This window comes from Mobula hypostoma, chromosome 9 (genome assembly GCF_963921235.1).
Source record: "Mobula hypostoma chromosome 9, sMobHyp1.1, whole genome shotgun sequence".
Taxonomy (NCBI): domain Eukaryota; kingdom Metazoa; phylum Chordata; class Chondrichthyes; order Myliobatiformes; family Myliobatidae; genus Mobula; species Mobula hypostoma.
The window spans coordinates 15,863,767-15,881,222 of NC_086105.1; the positions used below are offsets into that span (position 1 = coordinate 15,863,767).

Sequence of the window (17,456 nt, forward strand, 5' to 3'; positions counted from 1 at the left end):
CTAGGGGGAGTGTTTGTTTGCAATCGACCCCAGCCATTGTTCTGGGCTGCATTTTAAATTCAATCTGCAATCCACATTCAAATCTGAAGATTGGTTGCTGGTGAATTAATATTTACTATGTACCCTAACTCTGGAATATGCATGAACACATGGCATTTAGCTCTAACAAGCTGCATGACTAAAGCTGCTGTTTGGCATTCAGTGTCACTGCGTGCCGCACAATCCCAGGAGTAAAGTTCGTGGGAACACACCGCTGATGTTGGCCCACGAGCATTAAAATGACAAGTACAGTATAATGCACTGTACAGAACAATGTGAACAAGAGGTCTGTGCAAGTACTCACAGCTGATGGTAATGCCAAGCTCCACTCCGCTTCTCTTCGGGAGCTTCACGTGAAACGTGCCACTGCTCGGAACAACTGATTCTGCAGAAAAGAAAGATGAACGTCATGATGATAAGCAAAGTTTTATGTAATCTGGCTAAAGAACTGAGAAAAACTAAATTACCACGAACAAAGTACATCACATACTTCAACAATCTTGGGCTTCTGTTTGACACTGAGTTTTAAAAACCGTTTCCTCATACAAGCCCCAATAAATGTGTAATGATGACTGGGTACATCACAGCCTGGTATGGAAACACCAAAGCCCCTGGACAGAAAATCGTGCAAAAATTAATGGATACAGCGCAGATCATCATGGGTAAAACCCTCCTCACCATTAAGGGCATCTACACAGAGCATTATTGTAGGAAAGCTGGGACCCCCACCACCCAGGTCATGCTCCCTTCTCACTGCTGCCATTAGGAAGAAGGTACAGGAGCCTCAGAACTCACAGGACCCGGTTCAGGAACAGTTATTACCCCGCAACCACAAGGCTCGTGAATCAAAGGGGACAACTCAATTTCACTAGCCCCACAATCAACGGACTCACTTCTTCACCACATGTTCTTGATACTTATTGCTTATTTATTTATTATTATTTCTTTCTTTTTGTAGTTATACAGTTCGTTGATGCGGTCTTTTATTGATTCAATTGTGGTTATTATTTTATTATGGATTTATTAACCATGCCCACAAGAAAATTAATCTCAAGGTTGCATATAGTGAATTATATGTGATAATAAATTTACTTTTGGACTTATTTTTTTACCTTTATCAACAGCGACAATGTCTCCCCCACTTCAGCTCTTCTTCCCAAACCTTCTATCGTTAAACCATTTATGACTATTTTAGTTACTTCCAGAGAGGCCTACACCAAAACTTTCCTGTTGTCCTGCCATCCTCTGACTTCCAAAATTCCACAGGTCTCATGAACTCCTACGTAAAATGATGATCCCTCTTCTGAAACATTAGGATACTTATGTTGGTCTGGAATTTACTTTAAGTCTTTGCTGAAGCCTAGTGTTAAAACATTACATCATATCCACTGTCCTGATGAAAGGCCTCAGCCTGAAGCATCCTCTCAGGTCAGGCAGCTGAGTTCCTCCAGACTGTACTCTGGATTCCCAGCATCTGCAGAATTTCTTGTGTTTATCAAATCCACTGCCCTGCCTGTTCTCTATAATCCTCGAGTCTCTTACGGACCAAAACAAATCTGACTTAATTGGTCTCATAAACCTCTGGGGTAGAGAGTAATTTATAACTTATAGCCCTCAGAGAAGAAATTCTTCCTCATCCCTGTCATAAATGGATAACCACTAATTCTGAAACTGAGTCCCTGGATCTTTACTGCACCAGAGATGGAGATATTCTCACGGCTTCTACCTTGTCAAACCTCTCAGGATCTCCTGCCTCACTACAATCACACACTGTGCTTCTAAACTCCAATGTCGATCAGCATATACTGCTCAACCTTTTCTTGAAAATCATTCTCTGTATCCAAGGAAGTAACTTAGTGAATTGATCTGAACTGATTTTCATGCAAGTATATCTTCCCACATCTACAGTGCCATTAGTGACATAGGGTCAAAGAATGTTGAATCTCTGTGGGTGGAGTTGAGAAACTGCAAGGGTGAAAAACCATTATGGGAATCATATATAGCCTTCCATATAGTAGCCAGGATGTAGGTTGAGATTGCAAAGAGAGTTGGAAAAGGCATGCAATGAGGGTAATGACACAATTGTAATGGGGGACTTCAATATGCAAGGGGATTGGGAAAATCAGGTTGGTGTCGGACCACAAGAGGGAATTGAGTGCCTAAGAGATGGCTTTTTAGAGCAGCTTGTGTTTGAGCCTACTTGGAGAAAGGCCATCTTAGATTGGGTGTCGTGTAATAACCCGGATCTTATTAGGGAACTTAACGTAAAGGAACCCTTAGGAGGCAGAGATCATAATATGATTGAATTCATACTGAAATTTAAGAGGGAGAAGCATAATTCACACGTATCATTATCAGAATGGAATAAATGGAATTACAGAGGCATGAGAGAGGAGGTTGTTCAGGTGGATTGGAGGAGGATACTGGCAGAGAAGAGATGGATGAAGCTTCTGGAAATAGTTCACAAGGCGCAGGATAGATATGTCCCACAGAGGAAGAAGTTCTCAAATGGCAGTGACAGGCAACCGTGGCTGACAAGGGAAGTTAAGGACTGCATAAAAGCCAAGGAAAGGGCATATAAGGTAGCAAAAGTGACTGGGAAGTTGGATGATTGGGAAGCTTTTAAAATCCAACAAAAGGCAACTAAAAAGCTATAAGAAGGCATCCGTTAGTCTTGCGAGACCATGGATCTGCGCCTGGAAAGTCTTTACTCTCCAGGGCGCAGGCCTGGGCAAGGTTGATGGAAGACCAGCAGTTGCCCATGCTGCAAGTCTCCTCTCCACAACACCAATGTTGTCCAAGGGGAGGGCATTAGGACCCATACAGCTTGGCACTGCTGTCGTCGCAGAGCAATGTGTGATTAAGTGCCTTGCTCAAGGACACAACACCTTGCCTTGGCTGGGACTCGAACTCATGACCTTCAGGTCGCTAGTCCAATGCCTTAACCAAGTGGCCATGTGCCCACAGGAATAAGAAGGGAAATAATGAAGTATGAGGACAAACTAGCCAATAATATAAGGCAGTGTACCAAAAGTTTTCTCAGTTATATAAAGAGTAAAAGGGAGGTGAGAGCTGATATTGGACCACCGGAAAATGATGCTGGTGAGGTAGTAATGGGGGACAAGAAAAATGGCAAATGAACTTAATGGGTACTTTGCATCTGTCTTCACTGTGAAAGACACTAGCAGTGTGCCAGAGGTCCGTGAGTGTCAGGGAACAGGAGTGAGTGCCATTGCTATTACAAAGGAAAACGTGTTAGGCAAACTCAAAGGTCTTACGGTGGAGAAGCCACATGGACCAAATAGACTACATCCCAGAGTCCTAACAGAGGTAGCTGAAGAGATAATGGGTGTGTTGGTAACTTGATTCTGGCATGGTCCCAAAGAACTGCAAGTTTGAAAATGTCACTGAACTCTTTAGGAAGGGAGAAAGACAAAAGAAAGGAAATTATAGGCTAGTTAACCAAAACCTCAGTGGGTGGGAAAATGTTGAAGACCATTATTAAGGACGAGGTTTCGGGGTACTTGGAGACTAACGATAAAATAATTCAAAGTCATCATAGTTTCTGTAATGGGACATTTTGCCTGACAAATCTTCAAGGAAGTAACAAGCAGGGTGGGCAAAGGAGAGGCAGTAGATGTCATTTACTTGGATCTTCATAAGGCTCCACACATGAGGCTGCAGAACAAGATGGCGTTACAGAAAAGATACTGGCGTGGATAGAGGAATAACTGAGGCAGTGAGTGAGAATAAAAGGGGCCTTTTCTAGCTGGCCGCTGGTGACTAGTGGTGTTCCTCAGGGGTCAATATTGGGATCACTACCTTTCACATTGTTTCTCAATGATTTGGATAATGGAATTGATGGCTTTGTGGCAAAGACTGTGGATGATACGAAGGTCGGTGGAGAGTGGATAGTGCTGAGGAAGCAATGTGTTCGCAGACAAATTGGAAGAATGGGCAAAGAAGTGGCAAATGGAATACAGTGTTGGGAAATGTATGATAATGCATTTTTGCAAAAGGTACAATAGTGCGGATTATATAAATGGGGAGAAGGTTCAAACATCCCAAGGTGCAAAGGGCCCTACAAGTCTGCATGCAAGACTTCCAGAAGGTTAATTTACAGGTTGAGTCTGTGATAAAGAAGGCAAATGTAATGTTGGCATTTATTTCAAGGAGGGAGTAGAATATTAAAGCAAGAAGATAATGCTGAGCCTTTATAAGATACTAGTCAGGTTGCACTTGGAGTACTGTCAACTGCTTTAGGCCCCCTATCTCAGAATGGAGAAAGTCCAGAGGACGTTCATGAGCATGATTCCAGGAATGAAAGGGTTAACATATGAGATAACGCTCGTTTGGCAGCTGTGGGCCTGTACTCACTGGAATTTAGAAGAATACCTGGGGATCTCATTGAAACCTACTGAATGTTGAAAGGACTAGATTCTGTAGTGTGGATGCAGAGAGGATGTTTCCTATGGTGGGGGTATCTGGAACTGGAGGGCGCATCCTCAAAGTTATGGGGCAACCTTATAGAACAGAGGTAAGGAGGAATATTTTTTAGCCAGAATAGTGAATCTGTGGAGTACTCTGCCACAGAATGTGGTGGAGGCCAAGTCCATAGGTATATTTAAGGTGGAAGTTGATCATTTCCTGAAAGGTCAGGGCATCAAAGGATATGGCAGAAAGGCTGACGTATGGGGTAGAGTTGGATCTGGGATCAGCCATGATGGAATGGCAGAGCAGACTCGATCGGCTGAATGGCCTAATTCTGCTCCAATGTCTTATGGTCTTACACTGTTCCTGAAAAGAGGTTATTGGCATGCGGAAAATATCAATCTAACAATTCATTGGTTAAGTGCAACACTGCCTTTCCAGAAAGGCACAACTTCATATAGAGCTGGGGTTCGTAACCATTTTTTTTTTGCCATGGACCCTTACCATTATCCCAGTGGCCTGTGGATCTCAGGTTGGGTACCTCTGCTATAGAGTATCTATTGGAACTGATAGGTCTGAAAAGAATACATTGGTAACTGCACCACAGGAAGGGCCGAATGGCTAGCTTCAATGGTGCAACACTGCACAATCCGAAGATGTACAAGTTAATTAAAAAAAAATGTCATGTTCTTAATTTTTAAACTTTTACAATCAGAGGAAATCACATCCAGTTGCATTCAATATGATTACATTTTTTGCTTTTTGTTTCAATTACTGAAGTAAATCATGCCTTCCACATTGCAAGTTTCTTATCACTGTATAATGCAGAGCATTGATTTAACATAAGATGGCAAGTATTTCAGGCACACATCTGCTTCGTGTGGAAGAATTATTTCTCGTTATTGAAAACAAAGCCCTCCCAAATGTGTGCATTTCTCCTCAGGCAATAAGTCAAAATATCACAAGATATTCACATAATGATCACTGCCAAGTTTACCTGCAACATCAAACTCTACTTCTAGAGTGACTTTGCTGTTGATGACACAATCTCGAAGGAGCTGGTTGGCTTCCTCCAGCGTGCTGTCCTCCGTCAGGATTCCATTGATGGTCAGAATTCGGTCTCCCACCTGCAGCAACCCACACCTGCCAGGCACAGGAACAAACCCACCGGCTGTCACACTCACTTCAGGAAGCACGCGAGATAGAACTTCAAGTGCATGACATTTGAGTACCGGTAAAGCTGCTCTCCATCTGCTCTCACCCATTACAGAGCGTGATTCATTTTACACAGCGTAAGTCTTTCGAACAGTAGCACCACACAGGTTCTCAAGCTGCTGCTTTAAAGTCAGAAAAATTCCACGAGAGCAGCTGAAAGCTTACCAGGAGACCGAGCTCAATGCCCATTACACCCTTGCAGCTGACGTGAGAATACAGAAGGGTAGTGAAATGAAAATGTCTTGTGCCAGCACGGATAGCTTCACTCACCTCAGCACTGGACACATCACTGAGCACAACCTATGAACTCACTTTCAAGGCGTCCATTTAGAATGGAGATGAGGAGGAATTTCTTTAGCCAAAGAGTGGAGAGCCTGTGGAATTCGTTGCCACAGGTGGCCGTGGAGGCCAAGTCATTGAGTATGCTTAAGGCAGAGGCTGATAGATTATTGATCGGTCAGGGTATGAACGGATACGAGAGAAAGAAAGACTGGGGCTGAGAGGAAAACTGGATCAGGCATGACGAAATAACAGAGTAGACACGATGGGCCAAATGGCCTGACTCTGCAGCTTTATCTTATGGTCTTAAGGTAAGTCACAATCACAGTATTATTTATTTATCTATTAATTATTATTATTAGTTTTTTTGGTATTTGCACAGTTTGTTTCCTTTTGCACATTGGTTGGTTGTTAGTCTTTGTGTGTATTTTTTCATTGATTCTATCGTATTTCATTGTTCTACTGTGAATGCCTGCAAGAAAATACATCTCAGGGTAGTGTATAGTGACATACTTTGAACTTTTCTGGACAATTTTATCTAAAAAGCCATTAAGGACATTCTTTAGATGTCATTACATAGAGTACAAGACAGCAGCCCAATAAAGGCCTTAAGTTGGCTGGAAGTGCTAATAAGAGCTATCAGGAGGACAAAATGCGAGACAAACTCAGCAGAACAGGCAGCATTCATGATGAAGAGTCTCGGCTGAAATGCCAACTGATCATTTCCCTCCATAGGTACTGCCAGGCCTACTGAGTTCGTCCAGAATTTTGTGTGTGATGCTCAAGACTTACAGCATCTACAGAATCTCCTGTCTCTGTCAACAGTCATCCTTTCCGCAAACCAGAAAAAAAGTGCAGTTATATTACATATACTTTAAGTAAGTTCCTGGATCTCTGGGGTCTTTTGACAGACCATTCAAAACCCAATGTGAAACACCAATACATTGTCCCTTTCATAGTAACTTCCATGGTTCCTTCAGTTGTTATAGCCAGAGGGTGGTGGTGGGGATTGGCTCGCCCTACTTACTAAATGCTCCCAATGGCAAGTGGCTCAAACAGCCTCTGACAACCAAGTCTAGCTTCTGGTCTTCACATGTGGCTTAGCTACTAAGTCCAGTGGAACTGTTTCTACTGACAGGAGAAGGGGAAAGGGCAGATTACTGGCACCTTAAAACCATTCGCTTCTGGCAGATTGGACTTGTTATCCAAAATTGGCAGCTCATCCAGGAGAAGTAAACCTCTGATCTCAAACCTCCACTGCCTTGTGGCTATACCCACTCATGGGGAAGGCTTCGGGAGTAAACGCAGAGGAAGAAATCCAGAGCTGGAGTCCCTAAGTAAGGCCAGTGATGTTGTGGGGATGGAACTGGACTCTCTCACAGTGGTGTCTGAAAAGAGGATGCTGTCTAAGTTGCATGCCATCTTGGACAATGTCTCCTATCCACTACATAATGTACTGGGTGGGCACAGGAGTACATTCAGCCAGAGACTCATTCCACTGAGATGCAACACAGAGCGTCATAGAAAGTCATTCCTGCCTGTGGCCATCAAACTTTACAACTCCTCCCTTGGAGGGTCAGACACCCTGAGCCAATAGGCTGGTCCTGGACTTATTTCCTGGCATAATTTACATATTACTATTTAACTATTTATGGTTTTATTACTATTTAATTATGTATGGTGCAACTGTAACGAAAACCAATTTCCCCCGGGATCAATAAAGTATGACTATGACTAAGTTAAGTTAAACACAGACTGGTAACTCCTGCAAAGCTGCAGGTGCCAAACTCTATTGGTCTTTGCCATTCTTTTGGGTTTGTTAGATGCATGGAGAGAGGGAGCTTGCTACATGGGAAACAGCTTGCTCTTCATATTGTACTGCCCTGGCTTGCGTATCTAGACAGCCAGGACGCAAGCATGGTTGACCCTGACCAACGGAGACCTCATAATCATCATCATCATCCGTAGTAATACCTCAACGTCACGCTTCTGATCACATATCCTCAGATCCATGAGAGGATTGCTGTAATGGTAAGTATTCAAGATGCATTTGTAACCATCCAACAATATGCAGAACATTGCTTTTAATTCTGCAGTTCCTTGGACTAAATAAGACAAGATCTGAAGCTCAATAGTGATCAGATCTTGGGCCAATTTTGAGACGTGAGCAAATATTTAGCCCATAATACTTCCTTGTAGGCAATGTTTCACACATTTTTTGTGCATTGGACATAATTGAATTTTCAATAGAAAACAGAAGTGAACAAATTGGGTTATGTCCAGATTTACAGATCTGAATTACACAATTCCTTACATTGAATACTGATGGTTTACAGTTCAATAGTAAACAATTGCTATCACAAGACTGCAGGCAGTGGGAGGAGGTGGGAGAGAGATTAGTGCTCTTATTTTTTCATGTTTTATCAATTCTACTAATAGAAAAAATGGTAAATGATTTCTTTTAACTCATTTTATCTTTCTTCAGAAAAAAAACAACCAGAAAAAAATCTTCATGAAATTGCTTTCAGTGTTGCTGACATTACAAAGTATTCTGTTCCTGTACAACACTTGTACATATTTTTTCCTAAGCAACTAAAGCCATAGGGAGTTTCATTTTGAATTAAGAACGTTGACGCAAATCCCCCTCCGATCCTGATAACACCTGCTGCCTGCCTTTGGGTCACAATGTTGTCATTAATTGTTAAAGCTGTCAGAGAAATTGTGAATGTTTTTGACAGTTATTCATTTCAAGAAACCATAAGACCACGAGATATAGGAGCAGAAATAGGCCATTTGGCCCATTGAGTCTGTTTCGCCATTCAATCATGGCTGATCCAATTCTTCCAGTCATCCCCACTCCCCTGCCTTCTCCCCACACCCTTTGATGCCCTGGCTAATCAAGAACCTATCTATCTCTGCCTTAAATGCACCCATCGACTTGGCCTCCACAGCTGCTCGTGGCAACAAATTCAACAGATTTACCACTCTCTGACTAAAGTAATTTCTCTGCATCTCTGTTCCAAATGGAAGTCCTTCCATCCTGAAGTTGTGCCCTCTTGTCCTAGACTCCCCTACCATAGGAAATAACTTTGCCATATCTAATCTGTTCAGGCCTTTTAACATTCAGAATCTTTCTATGAGATCCCTCCCCATTCTGCTGAACTCCACGGAATACAGCCCAAGAGCTGCCAGACGTTCCTCATACGGTAACCCTTTCATTCCTGGAATCATTCTCGCAAATCTCCTCTGAACCCTCTCCAAGGTCAGTATATCCTTTCTAAAATAAGGAGCCCAAAATTGCACACAAACCCAGGAAGCATCATTTTTTTTAAAAGCCATGAAAAATTAAAATATTTGAACTTATGTGTAAGGAATTCAAACATACACATATACAATAATCAATAGCCATAACTGATATAGCCATCTGGTGGTGTAGTGGCATCTGCACCAGACTTTGAGGGTGAGTGGTTCTGGGTTCAAATCCGGCCGACTCCTTGCACCTTTCCCTTTTGTGCTAGGTTGAGCTTCAAGCTAGCAACTCGGCCTCGTAAAAAACAGACAAGTGCCAGAGAAACATCAAGGTTGCTGCCCAATGCACCACAAGGTGTAGAGAGGAGCAACAATAAAACAAATACAGCCCCTTTGCCATTCTTCCCATTAATTTCAATTCTATTGGTTTGGCTCCAATCTAAGAGGTGGGAGATCTGTGGAATTTCTGTGGGGAGCCCAAGTGTGCCACAAAGAAGCCAACAATGTAGTGAAAGATTTCATTGCAGGCTTAAGCTGGACTTCTACGAAGAATCACTGACTACTCTGAGAGAGGAACTGGCATATAGCAGGAGATCTGACAAAGGATAGCAGACCTAAGATATTACTGTTTCTCATTCTACATATGCTGTCTGATGTGCTGAGTTTTTCCAGGATTTATTTTTCTTTGAGAAAATCAGTCCTGTTATTTATCACTTGCATTCACAAAATGCATTTATTTCACAGTAAGAGGCACAGAAAAAACTATAATGCTGTGTTTTCCATCATGGAATCTAGGGCAGCATTTTATTCTGAGTGGTTGTACAAGAATTCAAAGGCTCAAAGGTTCATTTATTATCTAAGTATGCATGCAGTATACAACTCTGAGACTTGTCTTCTCCAGATAGCCACAAAACAAAGAAAACCATGGAATCGTTCAAAGAACATCTTTTTCTTTTTCAATAGTTTTTATTAATTTTCTACATAGGAGAATACAGAGTTCAAGAAAAAAGAAATATATCAATACATTACACTGAATTGCATATACAGACTCCTTACTCTATATTCATACAAATTGATTAATTCATAATATTGATGTAAAGTAAATTTATTATATGGAAAAAAAATCTAACCCAGTACCAAAACCAAAGCTGATTAGTAAAGAAGAAAAAAGAAAAAAAAGTACATTATTAGCCATCACCTGTGCTTTAACGGCAAATCAAAGGTTTTGAAAATAGTTCATAAAAGGTCCCCACAATGATTGAAAGTCCTGATTAGATTCAGAAATTGAACACCGAATCTTGTCTAAATTTAAACATGACATCACATCACACAGCCATTGAACGTGAGTGGGCGGGACCGCATCTTTCCATTTAAGCAAGAGCGCCCTCCTAGCCATAAGAGAAATAAAAGCCAAAATATGCAAATCAGATTTCTCCAAAATAATATTCTTTCCTCCAACAATACCAAATAAAGCGGTCAAAGGATTAGGTTTAAAATTTACTTTAAAAAGTACCGAGAAGGTTTGAAATACTTCTTTCCAATATTTTTCAAGACTCGGACATGTCCAAAACATATGAATGAGTGAAGCTTCTCCATTATTACATTTATCACAATAAGGAGATATATCCAAATAAAAGCGAGACAACTTATCCTTGGTCATGTGGGCCCTATGGACCATTTTAAATTGTAGGAGAGAGTGGTGAGCGCATAACAATGAAGTGTTAACCAATTTAAAAATTTCATTCCAAGTTTCCTCAGAAATTGAAGTCTGTAAGTCTTGTTCCCAAAGATTTTTAATAGTATCTAAAGGAACACTTCTCATTCTCAACAACATATTATAAATATTAGATATAGATCCATTATAAAAAGGTTTCAAATTAAAAATTACATCTAGTAGATTCTGATTAGGAATTTTAGGAAATGTACATATTTGAGACCGTAAAAAGTCTCTTATTTGTAGGTATCGAAAAAAGTGAGTTCTGGGTAAGCTATATTTAGCTGACAGTTGCTCAAATGAAAGGAGACTTCACTCCACAAACAAGTCCTGGAAGCATTTAATACCTAATCTATCCTATTCTTTAAAAGCCACATCTATCATAGAAGATTTAAAAAAATAATTAGAAAAAATGAGACTTAAAAGAGAAAATCTCAATAAACCAAACTATTTTTGGAATTGTACCCAAATTCTCATAGAATGTTTAACTACCAAATTGTCAGTTAACTTACTCAGGGATAAAGGAAGTGAGGATCCAAGAAGAGAAATAATAGAAAATTTATTAACAGAGTTAGCTTCTAAAGAAACCTACATCAGACAATCCTCACGATTAATGTAATATAACCAAAATGTAAGATTACGTATATTAACTGCCCAATAATAAAACCTAAAGTCTGGTAAAGCTAGTCCTCCATTCTTTATAGCTTTCTGAAGATGAATTTTGTTTAGTCTAGAACACTTATTTTTCCATATATAGGATGATATAATAGAATCAAGAGAATCAAAAAAAGATTTAGGGATAAAAACAGGTAATGCCTGAAAAAGATATATAAATTTAGGTAAAATATTCATTTTAATAGAATTAATTCGACCAATCAATGATAACGAAAGAGGCAACCAATTTGCCAGCGTCCTTTTTACATAATTCAATAGGGTAAGAAAATTTTCTTTAAATAAGCACTTATAATTTTTAGTAATTGTTATACCTAAGTAAGTAAATTGGTTTCTTACAATTTTAAAAGGAAGGTTAGAATTAGTTGATATCCAATTATTCAAAGGAAAAAGTTTGCTCTTATGTAAATTCAGTTTATAACCTGAGAACTGGCTAAAACAGGAGAGTAAAGAAAGCGCATGGGATAATGAAGTCTCGACATTAGAAATAAAGAGCAATAGATCATCAACGTAAAGTGAAACTTTGTGGATAGTGCCTCTCCTTAAAATACCAGTGATATCATTAGATTCTCGAAAGGCTATGGATAAGAGTTCTAAAGCCAGATCAAAAAGCAAAGGACTTAACGGACAGCCTTGTCTGGTGCCACGTTGAAGCTTAAATGGTTTGGAGTTCTGAGAATTAGTAATAACCCTAGCGGAGGGAGCTAAATAAAGTAATTTAATCCATTGAATGAAATCAGGTCGAAAATTGAATTTTTCTAAAATTTTAAATAAATAATTCCATTCAACTCTGTCAAAAGCCTTCTCAGCGTCTCGGGATACCGCATATTCCGACATCTCCTGAGAAGGAGAATAGATAACATTTAATAAACCACGGATATTAAAATAAGAATATCGATTTTTGATAAATCCACTCTGATTATCAGAAATGATAGATGGTAAAATATTTTCAATCCTATGGTCCAGAACTTTAGATAGAATCTTAGTATCAACTTTAAGTAAAGAAATGGGTCTATAGGAAGACCATTCAACTGGATCCTCATTCTTTTTGAGGATAAGCAAAATAGAAGCCTCATAGAAAGATTAAGGCAGCCTGCCCGACTTAAATGAATCCGAAAAAACTGAACATAAATGAGGTATAAGCAGTGAGGAAAAGGTCTTATAAAACTCTCCAGAAAATCCATCTGGACCCGGAGCTTTCCCCAAGTGCAATGAGCGCACAGCCTTGACAATTTCCTCAAAAGAAATAGGCTGTTCTAACTGCTTTCTGTTGTCAACAGAGATTGTGGGAATGTTTAATTGGTCTAAAATATTGTTCATTATAGTGTTATCCTTAGGAGAGTCAGAGCTATAGAGTCGAGAATAAAATTCTCTAGAAGTATCATTTATTTCTAAATGATCAATTGTCCTAGCACCGTTAGCTTTACATATTTCTTTAATCTGCTGTTTAGCTATAAAGGTTTTAATTTGATTAGCCAATAATTTACCTGTTTTGTCTCCATGAATATAAAATTGACTTTTATCTTTTAGGAGTTAAGTTCAATTGGATAAGTTAAAAGGAGATCATATTTAGTTTTAATTTCAACACACCTTTTATATAAAGCAGGATCTGGAACCAAGGTATACTGTTGGTCTAATTGTTTCAACTGGTTAGCTAAATCACTTCTCTCTTTATTAGCTTTTTTCTTAATACTTGCAGTATAAGAAATAATTTCACCTCTAGTATACGCCTTAAAGGCATCCCATCTGATAAGACTAGAAGTCTCCTCTAACGAATTCTCTTAAAAAAAAGAGTAATTTGTTTCTCCATAAGCTTAAAAAAATCTTTATCAGATAACAAAGTTAGATTAAAACGCCAAAACCGGTTTGTTTAAAGAAGGCCAGGGAGATTTAAAGATAAGAGCACAGGAGCATGATCTGAGACAACAATCTCTTTATATTCACAGGATCGAACTAATGGAATCATTTGGCTATCAAAAAAAAGTAATCAATCCCAGAATATGTATGACGGACATGAAAGAAAAACGAATATTCCCTGTCTACTGGATGAAAAAAATGCCAAACATCAACAATACCACATTTCATTAGAAAAGATTTAATAAACACAGCTGATTTATTTGGTATCACTAGTTTAGAAGATGAATGATCTAAAGCTGGATCTAAACAACAATTAAAATCTCCTCCTATCACCAATGAATACAGACTCAAATCTGGCAAAAATGAAAAAAAAACGCTCAAAGAAGCCTGGGTCATCTATATTCGGAGCATACACATTGGCAAATACCATTAATCTGTTATCTAGCTTCCCCGATACTATAACAAAATGTCCATTAGTATCAGAAATTACTTTATGTTGAACAAAGGAAACTTTATTATCTATAAAGGTCAAAACTCTCTGGCTTTCGCCTGAAACAAAGAATGGAAATGAGACTCTCTCCATTGATTAAAAAGGCATGAATTGTCACATTTACGTACATGAGTTTCTTGAAGAAAAACAATTGGTACCTTAAGTTTTTTAATAAAGGCAAAAATCTTATTTCTTTTCACAGAGTGATTGAGCCCTTTCACGTTAAAACTAAGTAAATTAATACTTTGATCCATTTAAAAACTATTTATAAGAAAAGTTAAAGTAACAATCAGAAGAATGTATATTAAACCCAAACAATAAACCTTCAGATATGGTAACTAGGCAACAGAGTTGACTATATTTCCAAATCAGCTTCAAGAAAAAAAACTCCCCATCCCCCCCACCAAAGAGAGAAAATCAGCGAAAAGGTAGCTGACGCCTACCCCCACTAATATCATCCCCCAGAAAAGCCTGCTGAAATCGCTGCAAAGAATTCAAGGTTGATTACTGTTCCAACCAAGCCAAAGCAAAATGCAGTAAAAATAAGCTTATACAGTTTTACCAAACAAAAGAAGCAATTGTTCATACTGAAAAATATTAAACAGTTATATTTCTAAGTCTAAAAATTCCTGAGCCTCTTCGTTTATAAGAAACCATTTCTTTGAGCCATCTTGCCTTGTAATTCTCAGCTGAGCCGGATAGCGAAGAGAAGGCTTGAAGTTTTTGCTATAAAGTTCTGCCATAACGTTTTAAAACTCAGCACGTTCTTCCATAACTTCCAATGAGAAATCTTCAACAATACAAATCTTCTGACCCTTGTAGTCAATCATACCTTTCCGACGGGATTCACGAATCAAAAGGACCTTTATTTGAAATTCATGAAAACATATAATGACCGATCTTGGTCTTGATTCTGAAGTCCATCCATAAATAGGCGATCTGTGAACACGATCAATCAAAGGTAAAGACTGTATAATATAAGGGAACAATGCCATCAGAAGGTTTGCAAAGAATTCCTTAGGATTATCTCCTTCCACAACTCTTTAAGTCCCAAGTTTCGTAAGTTGTTTCTCCTACTTCTATTTTCCAAATCAGTAATCTTCTGTCCCAGTTTTCCATTGGACTTGGATTGTTTTTCATACAGCTTTTGCAGATTATCAGTTTTATTATCCAGTATCATTATAATCTCTTCATGCTCTTTTATCCTCTTATCATGCTCGATTAAAGTTTCTTGAATAACATCCAGTCTTGTACCTATTTTTTTAACTTCAAAGCTGATTTGTTGTGAATCGGCCAACGCTTCTTTTCTGAACTGACGAAACTCCTCAGTAAGCTTTTGTGAATCTGTAGAAAGCTTTTGAAGCAAGCCCGTAATAGATTCCAAAACTGCTTTGGTAGCCATAGTAAGATAATACAGGGGTCCCCCGCTTCTTGAACGTTCGCTTTACGAAACCTCACTGTTACGAAAGACCTACATTAGTACCCTGTTTTTGCTTTCAGAAGGTGTTTTCACTGTTACGAAAAAAAATTCAGCGCACGAAAAAATCAGCGCACGCCCCGAGCAGCCGCTCTCCCCGGATGCGGAACTGCTTTGCTTTAACACGTGCCTGTGAGCAGTGTTTGCAAGATGAGTTCTAAGGTATCGGAAAAGCCTGAAAGAGCTCGTTAAGGGTGTTACACTTAGCGTAAAACTAGACATAATTAAGCGTTTTGATCAGGGTGAACGAAGTAAGGACAACGTGAGTTTGGCTCGTGGAAGCTGACGAACATGATGTTGAAGAGGTTTTGGCATCCCATCACCAAGAACTGACAGATGAAGAGCTGATGCAATTGGAAGAAAAAAGGATAATAATCGAAACCGAATGAGTAATGATAAAGTACGACTTTAATTTTGAAAGGGTACGTCGGTTTAGGAGATATTTGCAGGATGGTTTGAGTCCTTATTAAAGAACTGTGTGATAGAAAAATGTGCGAGGCTCAGCAGTCAAGCAAGCCTTCCACATCAGCCACAGCAGATGACGAACCTCGACCTTCGACATCGAGGCAAGCAGTCATAGGAGAAGATGAGCTGCCTGCTCTAATTTAAACAGATGACGAGATGACACCCCAGTGTCCCACCACCCCAACCCCCAGGCCACGGACAGATACCGATTCGCGGAGAATGCAACGGCAGCCAGGAGGCACACAGCACATCTTTAAGAAAAAAGCCGAAATAAACATGCTAATTAATTAGGTGCCGTCGACATGTAATTATCGGCCCAGATCAGAGACGACACAACCGGAAATCAGCACTGATCTGGGCCGACAATTACATGTCAGGCAGCACCTAATTAATTAGCTTGTTTATTTCGGCTTTTTTCTTAAAGATGTGCTGTGTACCTCCCGGCTACCGCTGGACCCCTGCGTTCTTCACGGCAATGTATCGCTCAGAGGCCCGGAGGGTGGGGGCCACTGCACCACCCAAACTCCGACAAGCCTAACACACCATCGACTGCTCGGTGCTGTCTTCTCGATTCCTGTAAGTGATACTACACTGTACATACATTATTTCTACCTTATATTGGCTGTGTATTTTTACATGTTATTTGGTATGATTTGGCAGCTTCATAGCTTAAAAGTCACTGGGGAGAGTGTTCTTGCCAACAGCGCTTGCATGAGATTTTCTGCCGACGGCGCTTGGGTGAGATTTTCGCTATGGAGAACAGTTCAGTAATGATTGTGGAAAAGTATTTCTACTTTATATAGGCTGTGTATTTATCATATCATTCCTGCTTTTACTATATGTTACTGTTATTTTAGGTTTTATGTGTTAATTGGCATGAGTTGGTAGGTTATTTTTGGGTCTGCGAACGCTCACAAAATTTTGCTTCTTCGCTTTACGACATTTTGGCTTACGAACCGTTTCATAGGAACGCTCTACCTTCGGATGGCAGGGGAAACCTGTAACACGTTTAGCAGTAATATTTCAAAAGGTTGAAAACAAAAAAGGAAGTAAACTAGGAGCACCGGGAAAGACCTGTTACTCCATCAGCGACCAGCAGGCAAGTCCAAAGAACAACATCAAACCCCTCCTCGGCACAAAAAAAAACTCTTAACTGGCAACAGGATCATCAACCCACCCTCAACCCCCTCTCCCCCAACCACCTCACCCAAAAAAATGAACATATCATGCTGAACAGCAACAACAAACAAGGGGCAAAAACACAGAATGTAAAAAAACCCCATAAAACCACAATGACATTCAAAACCAATTCTGTGAATAACTTTGCTGGAGCCAGTATCACAACTTAAACAAAACACGAAGCACAGAATCAAATATCGCTGTGATGATTGTACGCTCTAGTATTAATTGTTTGGCGACAATAAAGTATAAACAGACGAAGCAACAGTTATCAACGTTAATAGAAATATACATTTCATCATCTCTACGTCAAATGGAATGACTTTATGTCTCTCAGATCTAATGCTAATTTGCCTCATCAATTTTTAAGCATCCTTTTTCAGTTATTC

General features: G+C 39.6%; 1 protein-coding gene across 5 annotated transcripts in view; it reads right to left on the reverse strand.

Moving 5' to 3' along the window:
* grip1 (glutamate receptor interacting protein 1) overlaps positions 1 to 17,456 on the reverse strand; it is a 344,918-nt gene that overhangs the window by 49,991 nt on the left and 277,471 nt on the right. For all 5 annotated transcript variants that reach the window (XM_063057778.1, XM_063057779.1, XM_063057783.1 and 2 more), the window contains 2 exons: positions 5,468 to 5,613; positions 344 to 424 (listed from right to left, as the gene is read on the reverse strand). In XM_063057778.1, the coding sequence (XP_062913848.1) occupies positions 344 to 424; positions 5,468 to 5,613 (227 nt within the window). The remainder of the gene's footprint in view (positions 1 to 343; positions 425 to 5,467; positions 5,614 to 17,456) is intronic.